The sequence below is a fragment of the Papaver somniferum genome, chromosome 7 (assembly GCF_003573695.1).
Source record: "Papaver somniferum cultivar HN1 chromosome 7, ASM357369v1, whole genome shotgun sequence".
Taxonomy (NCBI): domain Eukaryota; kingdom Viridiplantae; phylum Streptophyta; class Magnoliopsida; order Ranunculales; family Papaveraceae; genus Papaver; species Papaver somniferum.
This window is the reverse complement of record NC_039364.1, coordinates 41,523,473-41,543,526: the sequence shown is the minus strand read 5'-3', so window position 1 is coordinate 41,543,526 and position 20,054 is coordinate 41,523,473. Positions and strand designations below refer to the sequence as shown.

Genomic DNA, 20,054 nt, shown 5'->3' with positions numbered 1-20,054 from the left:
TACAGCTCGTCAGCTCCTACCGGATCCGAAAACTTGCGTGCACTTCAAAGGGAGATGTCGTAGATTGATATATTTATAGCATTTGAAACTGTACACATATATGGACAGACTGCATATAAAATCTTTATGCCCGCACACATTTAGTTAGTGACCCGTAGAAGGTACAATTTCTTCTTTAATCCTCCACGAAATCTTTTGCCAAAGTGGCAACTAAATCCTTGGAAAACTGGATTGGATATATATCAACAATGAAAATAAAAATAATAAATACAGGGATTCATTTTCATCATTGGCCTAATAATTCAAACGAGGTTAAGGTAGTTGAAGAGACAATAATAAACACAACGCCAGCAAACAGTTGCACCATCTTTTTCAAGAAAGCTAATAAGGTTATCAAGACATGCAAGTCAAGTTATCCGACCATACCACCTATTACCTATATAAATTCAACAACAAAACAAGTGTATCTTCAAATACACAGTTACGCAAATGATGGGCATAGCCAAGAGATGGAAGTTATTAAGTGGCCAAGACTACTGGAAAGATCTCCTAGACCCGCTGGATATTGATCTCCGGCAAACCATAGTTCGTTACGGTGAAATGAAGGAGGCAGCTTACGACGCTTTCATCACTGAAAAAGCATCCAAGTACGCAGGAAGTAGCCGGTACAGTAAGAAAGATTTCTTCTCAAAAGTGGGGTTAGTAAAAAACAATCCATACATGTACAGAGTAACAAAATTTCTGTACGCGACGTCTCATGTTAAGGTGCCGGACGCGTTCATCGTAAAGTCATTATCCAGAGAATCATGGAGCAGAGAATCGAATTGGATGGGGTATGTAGCAGTTGCTACCGATGAAGGGAAACTTCACCTGGGAAGAAGGGATACTGTGATCGCATGGAGAGGTACAGTTCAAGCTCTAGAATGGGTAACTGATCTTGATTTTACCATGGTTTCGGCCAGTAAGCTTTTAGGAGACACTGAAGATGATAACCCCAAGGTTCACCAAGGCTGGTTTTCCATATATACATCCGATGATCCGCGATCACCATTCAATAAGTCGAGCTGTAGAGATCAGGTAAATAAATAACTAAATATAGAATGATCTTCATTACCATTTTGTTTATATTTCATGCATAAGAAATATAGATGAGCACAAAATTGAAGAATTACATGCTGAGCACACCTATTTTGTAAATGCAGGTTCTGGCTGAGGTGAGAAGACTAGTGGAAGAATTCAAGGATGAGGAGATCAGCATAACTATCACTGGTCATAGCTTGGGTGGTGCTATGGGAACATTAAACGCTGCCGATATCATAGCAAACGGATACAACAAACCAAAAGACCAACCTGACAAGCCCTGTCCTGTAACAGTAATCGCATTTGCCTGTCCTCGTGTAGGAGATTCAGCTTTCAAACGTGCAATCTCAGGAATGCAAGAAATTCGATTGCTACGTATCCGTAATGCATTAGATGTCGTGCCTAGTTATCCAGTACTAGGATATTCAGATGCTGGTGCAGAGTTAGCAATTGATACACGAAAATCTCCATATTTGAAAAGTCCTGGAAATATAACAAGTTGGCATAGCTTAGAGGCATATATGCATGGGGTAGCAGGAACACAAGGGACCAAAGGAGGGTTTAAATTGGAGATAAAACGCGATATTGCGCTTATAAATAAATCAATGGAAGAATTGAAGGATGAATATCTTGTTCCTGGTTCATGGTGGTGTGACAAAAATAAGGGCATGGTACAAGAAAGTGATGGGTCCTGGAAACTGATGGATCATGAGATGGATGATGACTGAAATCCAATTTAATGGTTATGATAGAATTCCAAACTACACCATAACATCCTTGTGAAATGCTGCTTGTGAGTATATTTGTTAGTTTTTCTTGTAATTTCTGGTGTTTTTGTGTAATACATGTTTCCTGAGTTGTACTTGTACATGCCTCTCATAAATCATTGGTTTAGAATGTCTTAGGTTCAGAGCTTCAGATATGTTGAGCCCATTCTGATTTCTTGTACGCTATAAAAAAGACAAATTTAGTTCATAAGCTGTGTAGGCTTGTTTCCACGTTGGCTTCATTAGTTGAAATTAAGTTCCCTGTTAGTGTTAGGCTACATCCTCTGAAATTTGTTGCGAATACTGTACTATAATACTCTAATCCAAAAATAAAATAAAATTCATTGATTATCTCAATATACACTCAACAGCCGAGCCTGCCTTTTTCATACACAAATTGTGACATTTTCTGAAACTTTAGAGTGGACGTAACAAATGCTTGTTTTCAAGAGATTCATCGGCAAACTATGCTTATATATACAATCATATAAACTGCATGATTTTCGCACACTTATACATACGCAGTACAAGGACTTACGTATCACATCCATCCACAAATAAGTTGGTTATGCATGCAAACACCAACCCCTTACCAAAATGGCAGCAGGAAAAGAAAGGAAATATAAGAAGAAGAAGCTATAAATGGTTTTGGTGCGTATATTTCCTAACTAATCACCGGTTGTAACAAGTTCCTAACCTTAACCAGTTGACATCCCAACTCAACTAACCCGAACTTACCTTCTACTAATGCTGGATTAAACGTATAAACATCCATCCCATATCCCATTATATACATGTGTATATATACTTTCAACAAGTATGCAACAAGGGAAGAGTTCATCGGAGACGCACAGAGAAGATGGGAAGCATAGCAAGAAGGTGGAGAGAACTCAATGGCCAATCTTATTGGAAGAACCTTATCGACCCACTAGACATTGATCTTCGGGTTAACATACTTCATTATGGTGAGATGGCTCAAGCAACTTACGACACCTTCAACAACGAAAAGTTATCGAAATTCCAGGGAAGAAGCTTGTATCATAAGAGAAATCTATTCTCAAAAGTATTTCTACCAAAACATAATAAGATGTATGAAGTAACCAGATTCATTTACGCCACTTCAGCAGCCTGGGCTGGAGCATCGAATTGGATGGGGTTTGTGGCAGTGGCTACCGATGAAGGGAAGGTTGAGTTAGGAAGAAGAGAGATTGTTATTGCCTGGAGAGGTACAGTTCGAACCCTGGACTGGCTTAATGATTTGGATATTATTCCAGTATCGGCTTCGGAAATATTCGGAGGAACTGATGAACCAAAAGTTTACCATGGTTCGCTCTCGATCTATCTGTCGAAAAACCCCTCATCACGATTCAACAAATCCAGTGCTAGAGATCAGGTATATAATAGTCACCAAAACGATACTGAATGTATTTTGACTATATCATTCCATTTTCAAATCAACTAAGAAAAAAAAAGAGAGATTGAGCCATTTCGCATGGCTTATTGCATAACCCAGGCCAGGAACTTAACCAAAAGCATTTTTTCTCTTCTTTTTTCCAATACACAGGAAAGTGTTTCCATTTGCTTTACGATTGAAAAGTGTTCAAAATCATTTAATTTTCTAAGTTTTAAATGCAAATTGTGATACGTTGGCTTTAACCGTGCCTGGATATGTTAGGATTAGTAGTGGATCTCACAGTTTTTATCTGTAAGATCCGTCTCAAACCTGATTACATAATATCTGATCCCAGAGTCGAGCATGCTGAGAAATACTGTCAGACAAAGGTGAACATTTGTCTAACCATACGAATAAGATGGAATCAAAAGAAAACAAACTACAACCTTGGTTTATTTGATGATCTATTTATAGTCTTTCAAAATGGTGCCATCATTGATAACAACATGTACTAACTGCAAATGATATATATAAACCAATGCAGGTTCTTGCTGAAGTAAGAAGGTTAGTTGAAGCATTCAAGAATGAAGAAATCAGTATAACTGTAACCGGACATAGTTTGGGAGGTGCACTTGGAACCCTAAATGCAGCTGACATTGTTGCAAATGAATACAACAAATCCAAGGAGCCAAATAAATCATTTCCAGTCACTGCAATTGTTTTTGCCAGTCCAAGAGTAGGAGATGAAAACTTCAAACATGTCATTTCAGGAATGGAAGATCTCAGACTGTTGCGCATCCGTAATGCACTCGACTTTGTACCACACTGGCCATTAGTAGGTTACTCTGACCCGGGTGTGGAGTTAGTTATTGATACACATATGTCTCCAATCTCCATACTTGAAGGGGCCAGGCGATTTTTCTAGTTGGCCTAACTTGGAGGCTTACCTTCATGGAGTTGCAGGATCACAGGGTAATGGAGAGTTTAAATTGCAAGTATGCCGTGATCTCGCGCTCATAAATAAAAAAACAAACAACTTGAAAGACATATACCATATTCCAGAATCGTGGTGGTGTGAACAGAACAAGGGCATGGTACAAGATTCTGATGGTTCATGGAGGCTTCTGGATAATGAGGTAGACGATGTTTAAACTTCCAAGAAGGCTAGGGATTACCAGGACCCTATCTAGTTGTTTAATAAAGAGACTAATAAGACTAAGTCATCTGAAGTATTCTTGTGATTTGAAAGTTGAATAAGAATAACACTGCCACCTATAACAACCATGACTGCACCATCATCACCAAGACACCATTATCAACAAAACAACAAAAGAATCATTTAAAAAGGAAGGTAAAAAGGAACCTGGTCCAGCTGGATATAGGAATGAGCTTCGACTTTTCCTCCTTAAGCAAAGATCGAGTCATCTCTTCATGAATGAGATAAAAGCAACACCATACAGCTTATAGTTAACAACACTAAAAACCACTTGCCATGCTTTTCTATACTTAAAACACGGCAAAGTTGCATCTCACTCATTTCGCCACTTAACATGTTCTTTTCTATAACAAATTGTATTCTGTAAAAGGTAACCAAACAAAGTTGCTCACCCATAACAACCAATCTGATCTCTGAAATGTTTCTCTCCTTTGATACTGAAGTTACTCATATATGACCGGCTCCTCTAACCTGTTGAAAAAATATTGTCCTGTTGTACAGCTGACCTAATCGACCAACTTGAGGTACTCATCTGCTTCATCAACCAAACTCTGCATCATATAAATGCAAATATATGGAATGGGGCCAACAATTACTTTTCTAGTTATTAATATTACTGCAACGGCGCTGGCCATTAACTAACAACTTTTATTCACGGTGCAAGCCACACAAATTACTACTTTTGTTGTAGTAAATCACAATTATCTAACTTGTAAACATCTCGATGATGAAATTCAGAAAATTATACATATACTGTCGCAGCCAATTCATAACATAAGCACGATAAAATCCACAAAAGTAAACAAACTTTAAACACAACTTCAACTATGAAGTCAGCCTTTGACAAACTAATGTAGGTGTTTCATGAAGCAAAGCAGATAAGATAAAAATGTAACTCAGTGAATGAGCCAAAAGTTAGCTGATTAGATCATTGAATGCATTCCTTTCTTGAAGTGCAACAATGACCACTAACTGTACACATGGAACTACTAGGGCTAGCAGAAATTAAGTGTAGAACATAAAAGCAAATAATGATAAGACTAGGTAAAGATACAACATTATGAAAACTATTTAGAAAGATGAGAACACAAAGTAAAGAATGATAAGTCCTTTAATTTTCAGAAAGACAATTAACCATTCAACAAGTAGATAAATGGAAATTCTTCAAGTTTCAATGCACTTTGAAGTCACTGTCTGTTAAAGTAGGCAGTAAATAGCCATCAGAGCTTAGCAAGCTTTCATTTATTTGGTTTGCCTATTATTCTATAATTTTTATTAACTTCATCCTCGGGCAGATTGAAATATTGACTTTCAGTATGGTGATTGTACTCTTTTCTACGAAGAGCGACACACTCAGGTAGAGCCAAATCATAAGAGAAGGTGTATCTGTTTCTATATTGCACTTAAGACGAGAGATTATAGTGCACTGGACTAAGAAAAAAAAATGACACAGCAGCCAAATAAGTTCTAAAGGTGGAACAAAGACAACAGGGGTGAAAAATTCACAGTTAAAAATCGCAGTAAGTGACATAACCTATTTGTACATAAGATATAACTTGAAATCGCTATTGAAGGGTATTACTCCAAAATGGATAGTGAGAGAATTTCTCCAAATTCTCCCAAATTATTAAATAGTTATATAAGTCAAACAGGGAAAGAAAGTTCCAAGTTGCATCTAATATGCAGCAGAAACCCAGACTAAAATTGTCAAACAACTTCAAAGAATAATTTGTGAACCAAAGAAAAATCATGATCAAGGTGCGACAGTGATCCACATTTACGAGCTACTATAAAGGTTTATAATATAAGGTCTTCCAAAAACTTCCGAAAGTAGGAAATTAACAAAAATTAAAGGATGTAAGGGATCATGCCTATTGTTGTTTTGCTCTTTTGCGCGCCATAAAACGTTCTTTCGCTGCAGATAATGCGGCTTCAGGTTTTTTATGAAGATCCTGGTCTGATTGATCGGCAACTGGTTTAGGCACTGCATTGCTTACTTGAAGGCTGTCAGTGGTTACAAATTTCCCGTCTGAAGTGTCAACATTTGTCTCAGAAGGAGCAGAAAAGCCAGCTTGATCACCATTTTTCTCCCGTCTAGAGCTTGAAGGTGGTTCCATCACGGGACTAACATCTCTTTCAGAGGTATCGGCAATAACATTCACTTCCTTTTTAGCTGCCACACTAGATTCAACCCCTCCAGCACCAAAAGCGACATTTTTCCCAAGGTTGAAGTAGAAATCACTAATGTCACTTTTCTTGGTAACCTTTATAGAAAGATAAAACATTGTAAGTTAAAATTTCAAAACCCACATAAACACAAAGCATAGAGAAGACACATAAGGAAGAGGACAAAGCTTATCATAGATGATATAAAGCAACCTTTTATGTCGTACAGCCAAATAATTATGGAAGTAGTATGATTAAAAAAAAGAGAGCAAAAAAAAAACTCAAATAAAATATGACGGGACATGAGTGAAGTATGGTTCCTTGTACAAAAAGTTACTTACATCATCTTTTTCCTCGCGAAGCTGGCGTATTCGTTCTTCTTCCAACCATTTTTCCTGCTCTGCAAGTTTTCTCTTGTACGCACCTGTGACGAACTTTTCTTTGTCTCCAAAGAGATGGTCATCTTTGCTTCTCTCTTTAGCAAGTTTCCTCTCATATGCTACGTCATGCTCTCGTTCTCTTTCTTTAGCCTTCGCCAGTAAAGTGTGGATGTATTTTGACTGTAACAGATGAACCAAGTTTTCAGAGATATAGCTTACAACTACTTATATGAAAGATGCAGATTGAAAAACCCATTTATTTTTTACTGGAATTCAATATAAAGGAGTAAACGGTGTCCAATAGATTGGAAATCAAGTGACAAGCAAATACCTGTTTCTCTTGACGATCCTGTATGATAGGGCGTGCTGTTCTCTCTTTCATTTCTTCATAGACCCCATCATAGTCAAAAACCGATGGATCCTCTTCCAAGGCTTTTTTGTGTTGCTCTTCAACCTACAGAAATTATCAATGCAGCAAACACATTCATTAAATGTATACAAACAATTAAAAAAAGAAATAAATTTAAAACCAAAATTGAAGAACCTAAAAGAGACCAGGGATTTGTCCAAGTTCTTACATCTCTGAGAACCTTCTTATTGACAGCTTGGCGAGCAATGTCTCCACCGATGTCTTCATCAATGTCGTCCGAAAATATAAGAGGATGTAAGGGAGGTTTTGATGCTTGCTTTTTCTGTTGGGATGGTGGAACCCTAAGCTGCAGACCGTACTTCTTCATTCCAGATTCTCCTTCCAAACACCTCTTACTCAAGAAATTAAGCTCTTGTTTTGCTGGATCTCTAACACCTGGTATTTTTAAATCACAAAAAATCAATACTCTATACAAATTCTCTCCTTCAATCTTTGTTCAAAAGTTTCAGTTTTGAATAAGTTACTTCAAGATCAAACACAAAAACAGCACAAAGTCTAATAACTTGGCAACCAAACCTGGTCGTATGTCTGTGTGTATTCGTCTAGCTTAGAATTACACCTATTCTCTTATTTCTGTGTTCTAATGAAACCCTAGGTTAGTTTTGGAATTAACACTACCAGAAAAATATCTAGTTCTATCAAAATAATCTTTCTACTCCACTAAATTCGAATAGTTTTCGTAAAAATCTTTAGAAAAAATATCATAACCTATCGAGAAATCACCTAACCATTAACACAAACAATCGACAGGCTTTTATATCAACAAAAATTTAGGGTTCAACCATGCGAGAAATCAAAAATACCTGAATAATTAATCTTATCGCGTATTTCTTCAAGAATTGTGAAAGCTTAGCTCCCGAAGAACAATCTCCACTCCTCTGAGTCTCTTGAACGCGAAAAAACCTCTTTTGTTTTGTTAAAAAGAAAAGAAAGGAATTTTTTTTGGTTTAAATAGTGTACTAATAATAACGAACAGGGCCACAGGCCCACAGGGCCGTAAGGCGGTGAATGTTCCGACTCTGTCTGGTTGAGTGAGCCATTATAACGAATCAAGGTTTCAACTCGGTTAAGATTTAAGAAGATTTCAGAAACCATAAGCCCTCAATTCCTTCATCTTTTAAGTGATAAATTCTTCTGGTTCGTCTTCTGTAATTTTCCACAAATGAGTAGCGGATTAGGGTTGAGAACTTGGGGGTTGAGATTTATATCTACAACTGAGAGATTTTCTTCTCTTCCACTCAGAGATTTTAGATTTTCTGTAAGCTACAAACACAATAAGTTACTCACTACTTGCTGTTCCAACACTTCCGACTCAAAGACCACGAACAAGAAGCAGAAAGTAATTGTAATATCTGGTCCTACTGGTGCAGGAAAAAGTAAACTTGCTTTAGAACTTGCTAAAAGAATCAATGGTGAAATTATCAGTGCTGATTCTGTTCAAGTTTGTTCTCATCTCTCCATCACTCTCTCCAATTTTACAGTCTTGTGTTTTATAGCCTTTGCTTTTGCTTATGTTTGGTAAATTTTAGTAAATTTTGATTTTCGTAATAAAATTTTAGGTTTCATGTGTATTGTAGGTGTATCAAGGACTTGATATTGGTTCTGCTAAGCCTTCTCTTAGTGATAGAAAGGTAATCATTTCTTTTTTCCACAAAGATTTTCAATAATAAGTGAATATACCCTTTCTTTGATACTAAGTAAGGTAATCATTTCATTTATTAGTATAATGTTCATTGTGCAGACAATGTATATGCTCTGATGTTTATTTTGTTTCCTCTCAGGATGTGCCACACCATTTGCTTGACCTAAGGCCCCCATTTGAAGGTACTGCTTATCAATTTGATCCAGTTGTATTATTGTTGACATAATCCCCTCATTTGCGTGTAGTTGTTTATGTTTGACATCTTTGTCGTTATAAAACAATTTTCTTATTCTAGCTATGATGTTGAGATTATGTTGGAACTAGTTCTTATTAAAAAACCTGGAATTGAATAGCATGTGCTTTTTCTAGAGTATTCTGTCGGGCAATTCTTCGAGGATACAAGACAAGTTACCGAGGAGATTATCGATAATGGCCGTGTACCCATAGTTGCTGGTGGGACTGGGTTGTACTTAAGATGGTATGCATTGATTGTACGGGTACTTCATCTTGATTCAAGTTTTACTAATTTGTTTCCATGCTACAAACTCCACATATAGTAACTTTTTAGTTTATCCTGTAGCAAATGGAACATTTGAGTTATCAGTTTCTCTTGTCTGTGTGATTTGGTCGAAGTCATACTTGTTTTTATCACATTATCTTGTTCTATGCAAAAATATTTGTTTTATGTATGCGAGAATTTGAACCTTTTACAGTTTATTTGAGGTTATGTAGCCCCGTAAGTTGGCTCTCTAATAACTTTGCTGTGTCATCTTGAAAATTCTTTAGGAAAAAGGATTCCCAACCCCTACAATTGACATAGTTCAGGATGGAATGCTACTTCTGCAGTGCGTTGGTTGAGCTTTGCTTTCATGTTGTTCTAGGTAGAATATTTTCAAAATCTAAAGAACCATATTCTGTAAGAGATAAGATATGAAAGGAAAAACTAAGCAGTGCGTTGGTTGAGTTTTGCTTTCATGTTGTTCTAGGTAGAGTATTTTCAAAATCTAAAGAACCACATTCTATAAGAGATAAAATATGAAAGGAAAAACTAATGACATCCTCCTCTGATCAAATCATCGCCAAATTGTTATCTGATAGAGCTTTGAGACTGTCGATGGACATACACCTGTAAAAAAGGACTTTAAATTGTGGATCATGCATTTCTGAACTGGAGTGCATGTCCTCCTAAAGGCTATAAAGATGAGTTCTCTGATCCTTATAGTACCCACTCCAAACTGAATACTTCTACTAGGATACACTAGATGGGGCCCCTGCTAAGCCTTTTCCACTTGTTGCTCCCTCAACACAGGCCACGCCAATTTAAGTTTTTATATTTTTTCCACATCTGCTGCCATGTACCATGCTTGTATTAAGTAAAGGAATATCATGTAAGTATCTGATATTGTAATGGTCCCATCTGAGTAACATTCTCTTGAAGCCTTTGCTAATTTCAGTAATTTATCTCGTGGCAATAATTTCGTAAAATGTATTTTGAATGGAGAACTGAGAAAGCTTAGCTTTCTAATTTTTTTGTTCTTTTGTAACAAACAAAACAATTTTGGTACATCTTTCTTTAATCTGTGAGTATGTGCAGTATTTATGTTTTCTTTTTCTGCGTGATAGGGTTTCAGTGTTGGTTGTTTTTCTAGAAACCAGTAAACTTGCATCTGTGTGACATTTAGGTGTGGATCTTTGAAGACCTAAAGTGCTTATGTATTCTGACTTGATCATCTGAAACCCATTGGTGTTAATTTCGATTCTAAAACATTCTTCGGGCCTTACCTGAGGCTGAAGTGAACTGATTCAGACTTGTGACCTCCAGTCTTTGCTAAAATTTTTATAACTAAGAATAGGTAGACTTCTTATCATTTTAGTTCCAAATGCGTAAATATTCTAATTTGAGTATGTCGAAATTAGTGATAGCTTGAAATTAGTGATAGCTTTCCTCTAGTGTTCAAACCTATCTGATACTAATAGCAATATGAACTGATACCTTCTAAGATGAAAGTTTAATAGGAAGTAACAAACCAACAACAGCCTTTGCCTGGTCTTTGGTTTTCTTGAATCAAATACATAGTGCTGGTTGCTGTTGCTCCTTTTCTTATTTCTTATTTTTTCCTTTTTTCTCAGTGGAAAATTTCAGAAAATACCATGATTTAGTTTCAGAAACAGAAAGTTGGATAGGATCTAATTGTGGCTTTATAATGATGAATATTACTGAAAAGGTACATATATGGGAAGCCAGATGTTCCAAAGGCATCTCCAGAGATTGCTTCGCAAGTGCAATTGGAGCTTAGTGAATTCCAGAAGAATGAGGATTGGGAAGCAGCTGTACAGTTGGTGGTAAAAGCTGGCGACTCGAAGGCTGAAGAATTTGCACTCAACGACTGGTATCGCTTAAGACGTAGCCTTGAGATAATTAGGGTTAGTTTCATTGTTCTCATGCTAGAGTTGTGAATTTATGTTTGCTAATTATGCAAGGCTCTGGATCAGTCAATATTATTTGTTGACAAAAGAATGGCGTTCAATGTAGACGATGTGTGGTGTGAATGAAACATCTAGGCACTTTGTGCCAGTTAGTTGCGCTTTGATATTATTTGGGCATTTTCACCATTCTGTGTCAGCTGCCAGAAGCGACCAAGTTACAGATTTATTTTCACATGTCAGGCAAGTGGGTCACCTCCATCTGCTTTCCGAGTACCCTATGAATCTTATAAGCAACAGTATCAATCAAAATTATCAGATGACTCCCTCGATGACACTGTTTCCGGTGATGTGCTTGGAGAAACACTTTCACAGGATTTGGACTATGACTTCATGTGCTTTTTCCTTTCAAGCCAAAGGCTGGATCTTTATAGAATGATCGATTGCCGGTGCGAAGATATGCTTTCAGGTAATCTTTGCTGCTATACTTAATACTCTACATTGTATTGCAATTTCAGATGCTTGGCCTTAGTTTTACTTTCCCAATCTTAGAGAAGTGAATGAGCTACAATTGTTACCTAGTATATATAGAAAATATGTGAAAGGTGAGTACCTATCCTTAACAAATATCCATGACTTTTTTTGCAACTTCTCCACTGTAAACAACTGAGCTCATCATCTATCTTATGCTAAGAAATATGACATGTTGCTTGCTACTCTTGTACCTCAGGAATTTCCTTATAATAAGAGGTACATTAACTTGGTATATTGCTTGCATTAATAGGTGCCAATTTTCAGTTCATATCTGATGCAATTAAAGCTGGATACTTTTCCTTGTCACATTCTATCCTAGTAGACGATTTAACAGGAATGTTAAATTTATTTTCAGTGAGTTCATATCTGTGACTACAGTATTTTAACGCAATATTGTATGAAATCCTTTGTGTGGGTGGGATAGAATTCTTAGTTGATGATTCACTGCATAAAATTGTCCATGCAGGTATGTAGTTTTTATTTTAACATATATCAAGTACTTAATTGTTTAAAGTTGAAGTTGTGTATTTCGATGATACCAGTTTCTAAGCAATGAAAGTAAATATTGTTATCTGAATTTTTAACAGTCAAGACTTACTGGTTTGGTTTTATTTGTCTTCAGTCTTAGTGTAATCAAGCTCACCTATCTTAGGTTTTGTGCCACTTGTTTCTGAATGTAGGAAGCGATGGAATTTTGGCAGAGGCTTCAAGACTTCTTGATATGGGTCTTCTTCCAAACTCGTATTCTGCATCTCGAGCAATCGGTTATAGACAAGTAACTCTTGACATTCTGTTTGTCATATCAAATTTTCACATATCATGCATTAAAATGATTTGAGTTATTGCCATATAAATGTGTATCTAGTGATATGAGAGGATTGTGGATGATGATAATTCTGTATTAGGTACAGCTTATGCAGTTGAGTACGCGATTGTAATTCTTTATTACGTGTTATGAACTACTAATATAAAGCAACTTCATGTAAAAAGTTTTCAGGAATATTTTGTTGAACATATTGCAAACATTCTGTATCTAGATATTATCGATCTAAGGATAGTTGTAATTCTATCTTATCTCAGGCGATGGAGTATTTACTGAGATGCCGGGAACAAGGCGGTAGGAGCTCCCCCCAAGATTTCTACTATTTCCTGACAGAATTTCAGAAAGCATCTAGGTTATTCATCTCCACCGAGATTACTGCATTCAATTCATTTTAACGTCTTCTAATTATCTAAGGAAGTTTCATTGATAGCATTGGAATTAATTTTAGAATCTTAGACTATTTAATTTCTGCGAATGTTGCTAGAGCTATTGTAGACTAAGTAGCCACAGATATGTGTCTAAAAGGTATGTACTGTATTCTGTCAAATGATGTTTGCAGATAGCATGTTTATGTGGCTCCTAGACCTCCTACTTTAAGACCCAACCCAACCTAAAACAAATCACGTAAACTACCGATTAAAGTAAAAAATGGGTTCTACCTTGTCAACTGATGGTGAGAAAACAAATTTGGATAAGTAGAAGGTACCTCATGGCCATTTTTAATAATGATTTCCTTGAGAAAACTGATATATTTTAACATATTAGATTTTCTTGTTTGTCTGCTTTGGGTAATTTGGACAGTTTAACAGATTTTTCTGACAAATAAAAAGGCTAACTAGTAACTGTACATGTTTAATGGATGAGATTAAGGCCTTGTTTGGTAAAATTTATGATTATCTATTCATGATTATAGATAATCATAAATTCATAAATGATTTTGATATAATCATTTTAAAAATAAATTTTTCCAAACACTTTTTTTTTTCCAGATAATTGATTATCTTAGAATGATGATCTCAAAAAGGAGAGGAAAGAAAGATGATTTAGGATATTTTTTTAGTCCTATGTTGTTTTTTTGTCTCTGTCTTGATAGTTTAGAGAAAATAAGAAGAAAAAATTTAAAATTAGTTCCTTAGAAAAAATAATTGATTATAATAAATTTTCAAAACAACTTTTTCCTGTTTATGAAAATAATGAATTTTTTCAATTATGATTAAAATAAATAATTATTATAATGGTTACCAAAGCATATAGAATCCATTATAATCTGCATAATGGATTATAAGCTGATAATCCATTAAAATAATGGTTACCAAACAGCCCCTAATACCAAATTATTTTTCTTTTTGATTCTCTTCATTTAGTAAATTTGTTTGTGTAAGGATATACTTGAAAGAAGGTTTCATGACAAATGGCCAAGGTCTTTTCTGTTGTGGCCTTCTGGGTCCGCTCAATTACTATCTTCTTTAATTATGGCATTATAAGTTTCTGACATTGATGCTGCATTAATGCCTGCATATAAAGCTTCGGTCCTATCTGCATTAGCTAGCACACATTTAACTAACACCATTTATGTTTTATTGAATGATTTTCTGCAGAAATTTTGTGAAAAGGCAAAGGACGTGGTACCGTAATGAGCTTATTTATCACTGGCTTGATGCTTCAAAACCCTTGGTAAGCTAACTTCTTTTTAATCTTTCGCATGAATACTAGGGATGAAGGATAGAATCATGATTCAAGGGGCTCTTATCATTATCTGTTATGGGTTAATTTTTTAGTATTTACTTTGGTTGATAGCATTTTTGGTGTGATAAATGTGGAGTTATTTAAAAGAAACTGGTTACAGTAAGTCAGTAAGTTTATCAAAATAACTCCTGAAGCTCAAATTCTTTGTGATAAACCTAATCCTAATTCGTTGCAGGAAAAAGTACTCGACTTTATCTCTGCTGCATACCATGACCAAACTGGAAACATAGTGGTACCTGAATCACTTAGAATGAAGAAAGAGCTATCGAACCGAAAGCAAATATCCATGTTGAATAGTTACCGCAGTAAAAACAGGTTAATATATGTAAAAATAAAATGAATACCTACACCCTAGTTCCATTGTCTTAAGTTTAAGTCGTGGATTCTAAAATGTGCAGATATTTTGTTTTGCGTGAAGATTGTTCTGACGTATTGGATTGGATTAGAAGAACTCAAGGGCAAAACAGTGAAGTAGTCTGTGAATCTTCATAGGGCTTCCATTTCGACTCCAAGAAATCAAAATTTGGAACATAAAACGGAGCAGCTCCAGTTTCTGGCAAAAGTGAGTTCAATTTGGTTGTTTTTATGTTTTTACTATAATTTATGTTTTCTCCAATGTGAACAACCACTACTTGTTGACGCAGGGAACTAATGGAGACCATGGATCATAATTCCGTGCTTGCAACTTCAAACTGGCATATTTTTACAAGGTCTTGGAACGTAGTTGACTCTAAAGATTTAGGGCCTGTGGGTATTAGGATTCGGCTAGCATGTGCTTCTGGGATGAGAGTTTTTAAGGGTAAAATAATATTTGTACTCAAATGTATGTTTGTGTGCACTTTGCTTACGTAAAACTACTGTCTTGAACAGAGGTGTTCAGCTTAAGATTTTGATAGCGGTTTCAGGTTCATTTGCCTAGTCCTAGAGCAGAAAATCTGCAAAGTAGATCTTTACCATTATGGTTGTAACAAATTTGATGAGGTGAAAATTTTTGTACGAAGCAGACAATATTTTATAGAAGAAAGTGACTTTCCGACTTAAAACAGTTCACTGAAAACGAATGTAATTCCAAACGTAAAAACAAAGCTACTCCCTCCGTTTCTGGAAAAAAGTTACTTTTCCAATTTGTAATGTGAGATTGTAACTTTTTAGATTTATTTCCAAAACTTCTCTCGACAAAAACCTTCAACAAAAAAAAAAAAAAACCATTTAGTTACCACAATAGTCACTATTATCATTAATACGAGGAAGGATGGTTTTGGATGTTCAACATATTACAAATGAAAATGTAGATACAAAAGAAAAAGTAACTCTTTTCAGGAAACAAAAGGAGTATTATTTTTAGAAGGTTGTTATTGGGGCGTCACACTCCAATAGAGGGGCTTCACTTGGATTCTTAATGTCCAAAAAAGTGGTTATGGGATATCCTAACACATATACAAAATGTCTAGATTATCCTTTAACTAGAAGTGATTTTACGTCCAGGTTTGGATTAATTCCAATCGTAGAATTTTATTTGCATGTAATTTTACGTCCAGGTTTGGATTAGTTCCAACCGTAGAAGCTCAATTTACGTCCAGGTTTCTTTTAATTCCAACCGTAGAATCCGATTTTACGTCCAGTTTTCTTTAATTCCAACCAAAGAAGTGATTTTACGTCCAGTTTTGGATTATTTCCAACCGTAGAAGTGATATTACATCCAGGTTTGAATTAATTCCAATCGTAGAATTTTATTTGCCCAGGTTTGAATTAGTTCCAACCGTAGAAGCTCATTTTACGTCCAGGTTCCTTTTAATTCCAACCTAGAAGTGATTTTACGTTCATGTTTGGAATATTTCCAACCGTAAAAGTGATTTTACGTTTAGGTTTGGATTATTTCCAACCATAGAAGTGATTTTACGTCTGGATTTGGATTATTTCCAACCGTAGAAGTTTATTTTACGGCCAGTTTTTCTTCTCACAAAAACTTTGTCCCAGAATTCACCAAGTATACAACAAAATTCATTAATTTAATTTTTATCTAATTAAATTAAATTAAAATTAACTATTGTTTAGTCATTACAAAATTATTTGAGATAAGGGGTTTTTGATATTACTTATGGGTGACCCGTTTTTGTCCTATTAGGTGACGCCCCTCTAATGGAATGTGACGCCCCAATAATAGCTAGGGCTGCACATGGTTCGGTTTTTGGCAAAACCTAAACCGAAACCAAAGTACTCGGTTTTCCAATAATGAAAACCAATGAAACCATATAGCCTATTCGGTTTCATTGGTTTCGGTTTCTACTCGGTTTTGTTAAAAACCATACGGTTTTTTGTTAACCGAATGATTTATAAACAATAATGTGCCATTGCTTTATAGTTTACACAAACAGTACACCCAATACTACAAGCGGCAGAAAAGTTTGCTGGTAACATATCAGAGGCATAAATAACGAGCAACTAAAATGATAGCAAAAGGATTTAACTTGAATAATCTCCTAAGAGTCATAACCATTCATTAACTACATTCATCAGTGTGAAAAGATTCATTATGCCATGGCCACTATTAATCGGTTAACCAATTGGTTTTTGGTTCGGTATTGAGATAAAACCTAAACCGAACCAATACTTACGGTTATCTGAAACTGACAATCATTAATAAACCATAGCAATATGGTTTCGGTTCGGTTTAAAATCTTTGGTTTCGGTTTCAGTTTTCGATTCTGGTTCGGTTTTGTGCAACCCTAATAATAGCCTTCTATTTTTACGGATATGAACCATCAAATCCTGCAAGGTTGCTAATGGGGGTGCCAGGTTCAGTAAGGATGTACCAAGCCAAAGTAAAATTTGTTTTGTCCTATATGAAAACATGTTTTGTCTTATCTTGATTTTGACACACCCCCACTTGATTTGGTACCCTATTAGCGATCTTGAAATCCTGCCCACTTGTGCGCTGCCGACAGTTCTTATCTGCAGAAGAGTCGCAACTCACAACATGGTGTAGTACCTATTCAACACTACTTTATGAATTTGGGACCAATGTAATTAATTCAATATGTCGGGTTTGACATAGGACATCCCCTAAATTAAAGACTTGCATCTTAAAGTCCAACTAACAGGAAGAAAAAAAAAACCAGTAGTAATGCCAGTTTCCTAGCAAAATTACTTGCATTTGGATATACTAGATGTTCTTCCTTATATAATTAGCGTATGTGTACTTATTTAATTTCCATCACATATATTATTATTATACACATAAGTTGTAGTATGATCAAAAAAAAAGAAAGATTCCTGATACAATTTGTTTTGGTCCCATGAATGAGCTGATCATAGATTTCAAGTAATTATTTAACTAATTTTATACTACTGCACCTTCGGAGTATTAATCAAGAATCCCAAATAGGTCCAAAAGCAGGAATTCCAGCACCTTTGCATGCATCCACAACATCCCTACTGCCTTCAGGATTGCTAGTTACAATCACAACCTGAGCGTCCCATTTCTTCGCGGCATCGATGCTCATTTTAGCTACATTCGGCCGACCAAGAACTGCCGTATCATGAACAATAACCTTGTCCTTTGGAAACCCGCTCATCATTTGTTGTATCTCTTTCCCAAAATTCTGCTCGATTCCTTTAGCAACCCAAACTACGCAAACATCAGCTCTGGATGGTTGCAAGAGGAATGATAAAAACACACAGATTCCTGATCCTGTTGCTACTAACACAACTCTTTCGTACATGTTGACAAGGTACGGAAGACCAGCAAAATGAACTCCTCTGACCCATACATGACTTGGAGGATTTGAAACCAAGGTTTTGGTGAAATCACCAACTGCACCAGCTAACATCATATGTTCATTCTTTCCATCTGATATGATTCCAAATGCATGCCATTCGGAGAACGGTGATGGACTAATTCTCCCGAGGATTCCCGCCTTTATTCCTCCTTCGAACTTGATTATGGATGCGTGATTTGAAGGAGTAGATATCATTACGGGTACCCGTCTTACCGTTAGCCATGGGAGAATGATAACAATAGTGATGACTAACGTGAACCAAAATTCTTGAGTTTTGATGAATCTGGATGAACTGAAGTCGTAAGTTTTTTGAGCAGGATTGTAAGAGTTGGTAAGAACGATGAAGATCCATACGAGAAGGAGGGATGTCCAACCAGCAAAACGATGAGTTCTTTCGAAAACGTTATGATGGAGATGGCGAACAAGAGGAAATGCTGCTAAGGAAGAGAGACCGATGAGAAATAAAAGGGAAGAAGCAACAGCAATGATCTCTGAAGAAGTGTTGTTTCTATCATTTAGGGTCAGAATTAGAGCGAAGATCAACCACGCAATGGCAGAAACGCCACAACCACTGTGTACTCCTCCAAGGCATTGAAGAAAAGAAGTTGTTGCGGTTCTTATTTGTACCGGGATCCATGACCTTCCTAAGACCTTCACTGCTAACATGAAGACAACCCTTAATATAGCTTCACTTCTACATAGAACAAGTGCAAGAATATTGGCAATAGAAAAGAGAGCAGCCTTCTCTTTTGCATATGGGAAACCCCCGATGGCAGCAAGAACTATTCCGATAATATTTAACGTAAAACAAACAACAAACAGTCGTTTGTATACGGTAAAAAGCCCTTGATCAAGTAAAATGATCGAAAGTCTAGATTGAGGTTTTTTGGGTGGTAATTTCCTCAGAAGTGATTCTTGTCTCTTGGTGGATGGTTTGGATCCAAACGAAGTCTTAAGAACGGAATTCTGTTTCCCGAGATCTTTTTCAAAGAAGACCTCTAAATCTACTTCTTCTTCATCCTCATAAATGGTATCATCATCATGATCATCCTCGTCGTCGACATCTAAGTCACAGAAATGATTACTAGGTCGACTTAGAGATCTATGAAATGATCCAGTTAAAGATGTCGGAAACACCTTGAAAGAAGTCTTTTGAGTCCATGGAAGCCATACCCACGTTGCATTAGACGGCTCTTTTGGTGCTTCAACTACAGGAGTAGTTGCTATTGAAAATGGACTTGTTTTCTCCGGATTAATTTCGAAGGCAACTCCACGACAACTTGAAAACCTTGCTACTTTGTGTTCTTCCATTCTTATTGATCACTTGTCAGAAAAGAGATTGATCTAGAGAAAGATGTATTAAATTGAGGGACAAGTATCATGCACAGACTAGAGAGAGAGAGAGAGAGAGAGAGTTGAGATTGAATGATTAGACATGCTCATTCTGAGAGCCTATTTATAGATAATTAAGTGATGAGAGTGAAACAAAAGAACCGAAGAAGAAAGTCAAGAGTCAAGACATACCATGCAAGCATGAGAATTCTTGAGATTATACCAACTTGTAAGTTTATACGACCAGGTAAAAGCTTAATGTGGTGATAATTCTACTCATTCTTTATTCTTGTTAACCCATTAACTAGAAGCCTGTTTTGAGGCATACCTCTTGCTACGGTA

General features: G+C 36.1%; 4 protein-coding genes and 1 pseudogene across 6 annotated transcripts; 3 read left to right on the top strand and 2 right to left on the bottom strand.

Moving 5' to 3' along the window:
• The first annotated feature begins 315 nt into the window (after positions 1-315).
• LOC113297079 (phospholipase A1-IIgamma-like) lies at positions 316-2,055 on the top strand. The gene is made up of 2 exons (XM_026545482.1): positions 316-1,077; positions 1,203-2,055. The coding sequence occupies exons 1-2, from the start codon at positions 490-492 to the stop codon at positions 1,806-1,808; spliced, it is 1,194 nt and encodes a 397-aa protein (XP_026401267.1). The 5' UTR covers positions 316-489; the 3' UTR covers positions 1,809-2,055.
• A 551-nt stretch (positions 2,056-2,606) lies between these two features.
• On the top strand, positions 2,607-4,429 carry LOC113297078 (annotated as a pseudogene).
• A 188-nt stretch (positions 4,430-4,617) lies between these two features.
• On the bottom strand, positions 4,618-8,345 carry LOC113297076 (nuclear speckle splicing regulatory protein 1-like). Of its 2 annotated transcripts, none has more exons than XM_026545480.1 (6): positions 8,236-8,345; positions 7,581-7,807; positions 7,334-7,456; positions 6,964-7,182; positions 6,328-6,720; positions 4,618-5,007 (listed from the first exon to the last, which is right to left on the bottom strand). In XM_026545480.1, the coding sequence occupies exons 2-5, from the start codon at positions 7,737-7,739 to the stop codon at positions 6,328-6,330; spliced, it is 894 nt and encodes a 297-aa protein (XP_026401265.1). In that variant the 5' UTR covers positions 7,740-7,807; positions 8,236-8,345; the 3' UTR covers positions 4,618-5,007. The 2 variants fall into 2 exon arrangements, with proteins under 2 accessions (XP_026401265.1, XP_026401266.1); XM_026545481.1 differs by having other exon boundaries at positions 4,618-4,988.
• A 180-nt stretch (positions 8,346-8,525) lies between these two features.
• Positions 8,526-15,644, top strand: LOC113297075 (tRNA dimethylallyltransferase 9-like). Of its 2 annotated transcripts, XM_026545478.1 has the most exons (12): positions 8,526-8,873; positions 9,010-9,063; positions 9,214-9,256; positions 9,444-9,552; positions 11,300-11,498; positions 11,742-11,967; positions 12,713-12,807; positions 13,113-13,207; positions 14,454-14,529; positions 14,777-14,916; positions 15,000-15,163; positions 15,246-15,644. In XM_026545478.1, the coding sequence occupies exons 1-11, from the start codon at positions 8,595-8,597 to the stop codon at positions 15,091-15,093; spliced, it is 1,410 nt and encodes a 469-aa protein (XP_026401263.1). In that variant the 5' UTR covers positions 8,526-8,594; the 3' UTR covers positions 15,094-15,163; positions 15,246-15,644. The 2 variants fall into 2 exon arrangements, with proteins under 2 accessions (XP_026401263.1, XP_026401264.1); XM_026545479.1 differs by lacking the exon at positions 15,246-15,644 and having other exon boundaries at positions 15,020-15,158.
• Positions 15,645-17,778: 2,134 nt separating this feature from the next.
• LOC113297074 (adenylate-forming reductase 06235-like) lies at positions 17,779-19,813 on the bottom strand. The gene has a single exon (XM_026545477.1). It carries the CDS (start codon positions 19,689-19,691, stop codon positions 17,970-17,972), a length of 1,722 nt encoding a protein of 573 aa, XP_026401262.1. The 5' UTR covers positions 19,692-19,813; the 3' UTR covers positions 17,779-17,969.
• Between the last annotated feature and the right edge of the window lie 241 nt (positions 19,814-20,054).

Bases quoted from the DNA above. Each gene is read 5' to 3' on its own strand.
- LOC113297075 (XM_026545478.1), top strand. From the start codon at position 8,595: ATGAGTAGCGGATTAGGGTTGAGAACTTGGGGGTTGAGATTTATATCT. The intron at 11,968-12,712 runs GTAATCTTTGCT...TTCTGAATGTAG, and splicing joins GTGCGAAGATATGCTTTCAG to GAAGCGATGGAATTTTGGCA. The intron at 12,808-13,112 runs GTAACTCTTGAC...ATCTTATCTCAG, and splicing joins GAGCAATCGGTTATAGACAA to GCGATGGAGTATTTACTGAG.
- LOC113297079 (XM_026545482.1), top strand. From the start codon at position 490: ATGATGGGCATAGCCAAGAGATGGAAGTTATTAAGTGGCCAAGACTAC. The intron at 1,078-1,202 runs GTAAATAAATAA...TTGTAAATGCAG, and splicing joins AGTCGAGCTGTAGAGATCAG to GTTCTGGCTGAGGTGAGAAG.
- LOC113297074 (XM_026545477.1), bottom strand. From the start codon at position 19,691: ATGGAAGAACACAAAGTAGCAAGGTTTTCAAGTTGTCGTGGAGTTGCC.
- LOC113297076 (XM_026545480.1), bottom strand. From the start codon at position 7,739: ATGAAGAAGTACGGTCTGCAGCTTAGGGTTCCACCATCCCAACAGAAA. The intron at 7,457-7,580 runs GTAAGAACTTGG...TAATTTCTGTAG, and splicing joins ATAAGAAGGTTCTCAGAGAT to GTTGAAGAGCAACACAAAAA. The intron at 6,721-6,963 runs GTAAGTAACTTT...CTTTCTATAAAG, and splicing joins TTCGCGAGGAAAAAGATGAT to GTTACCAAGAAAAGTGACAT.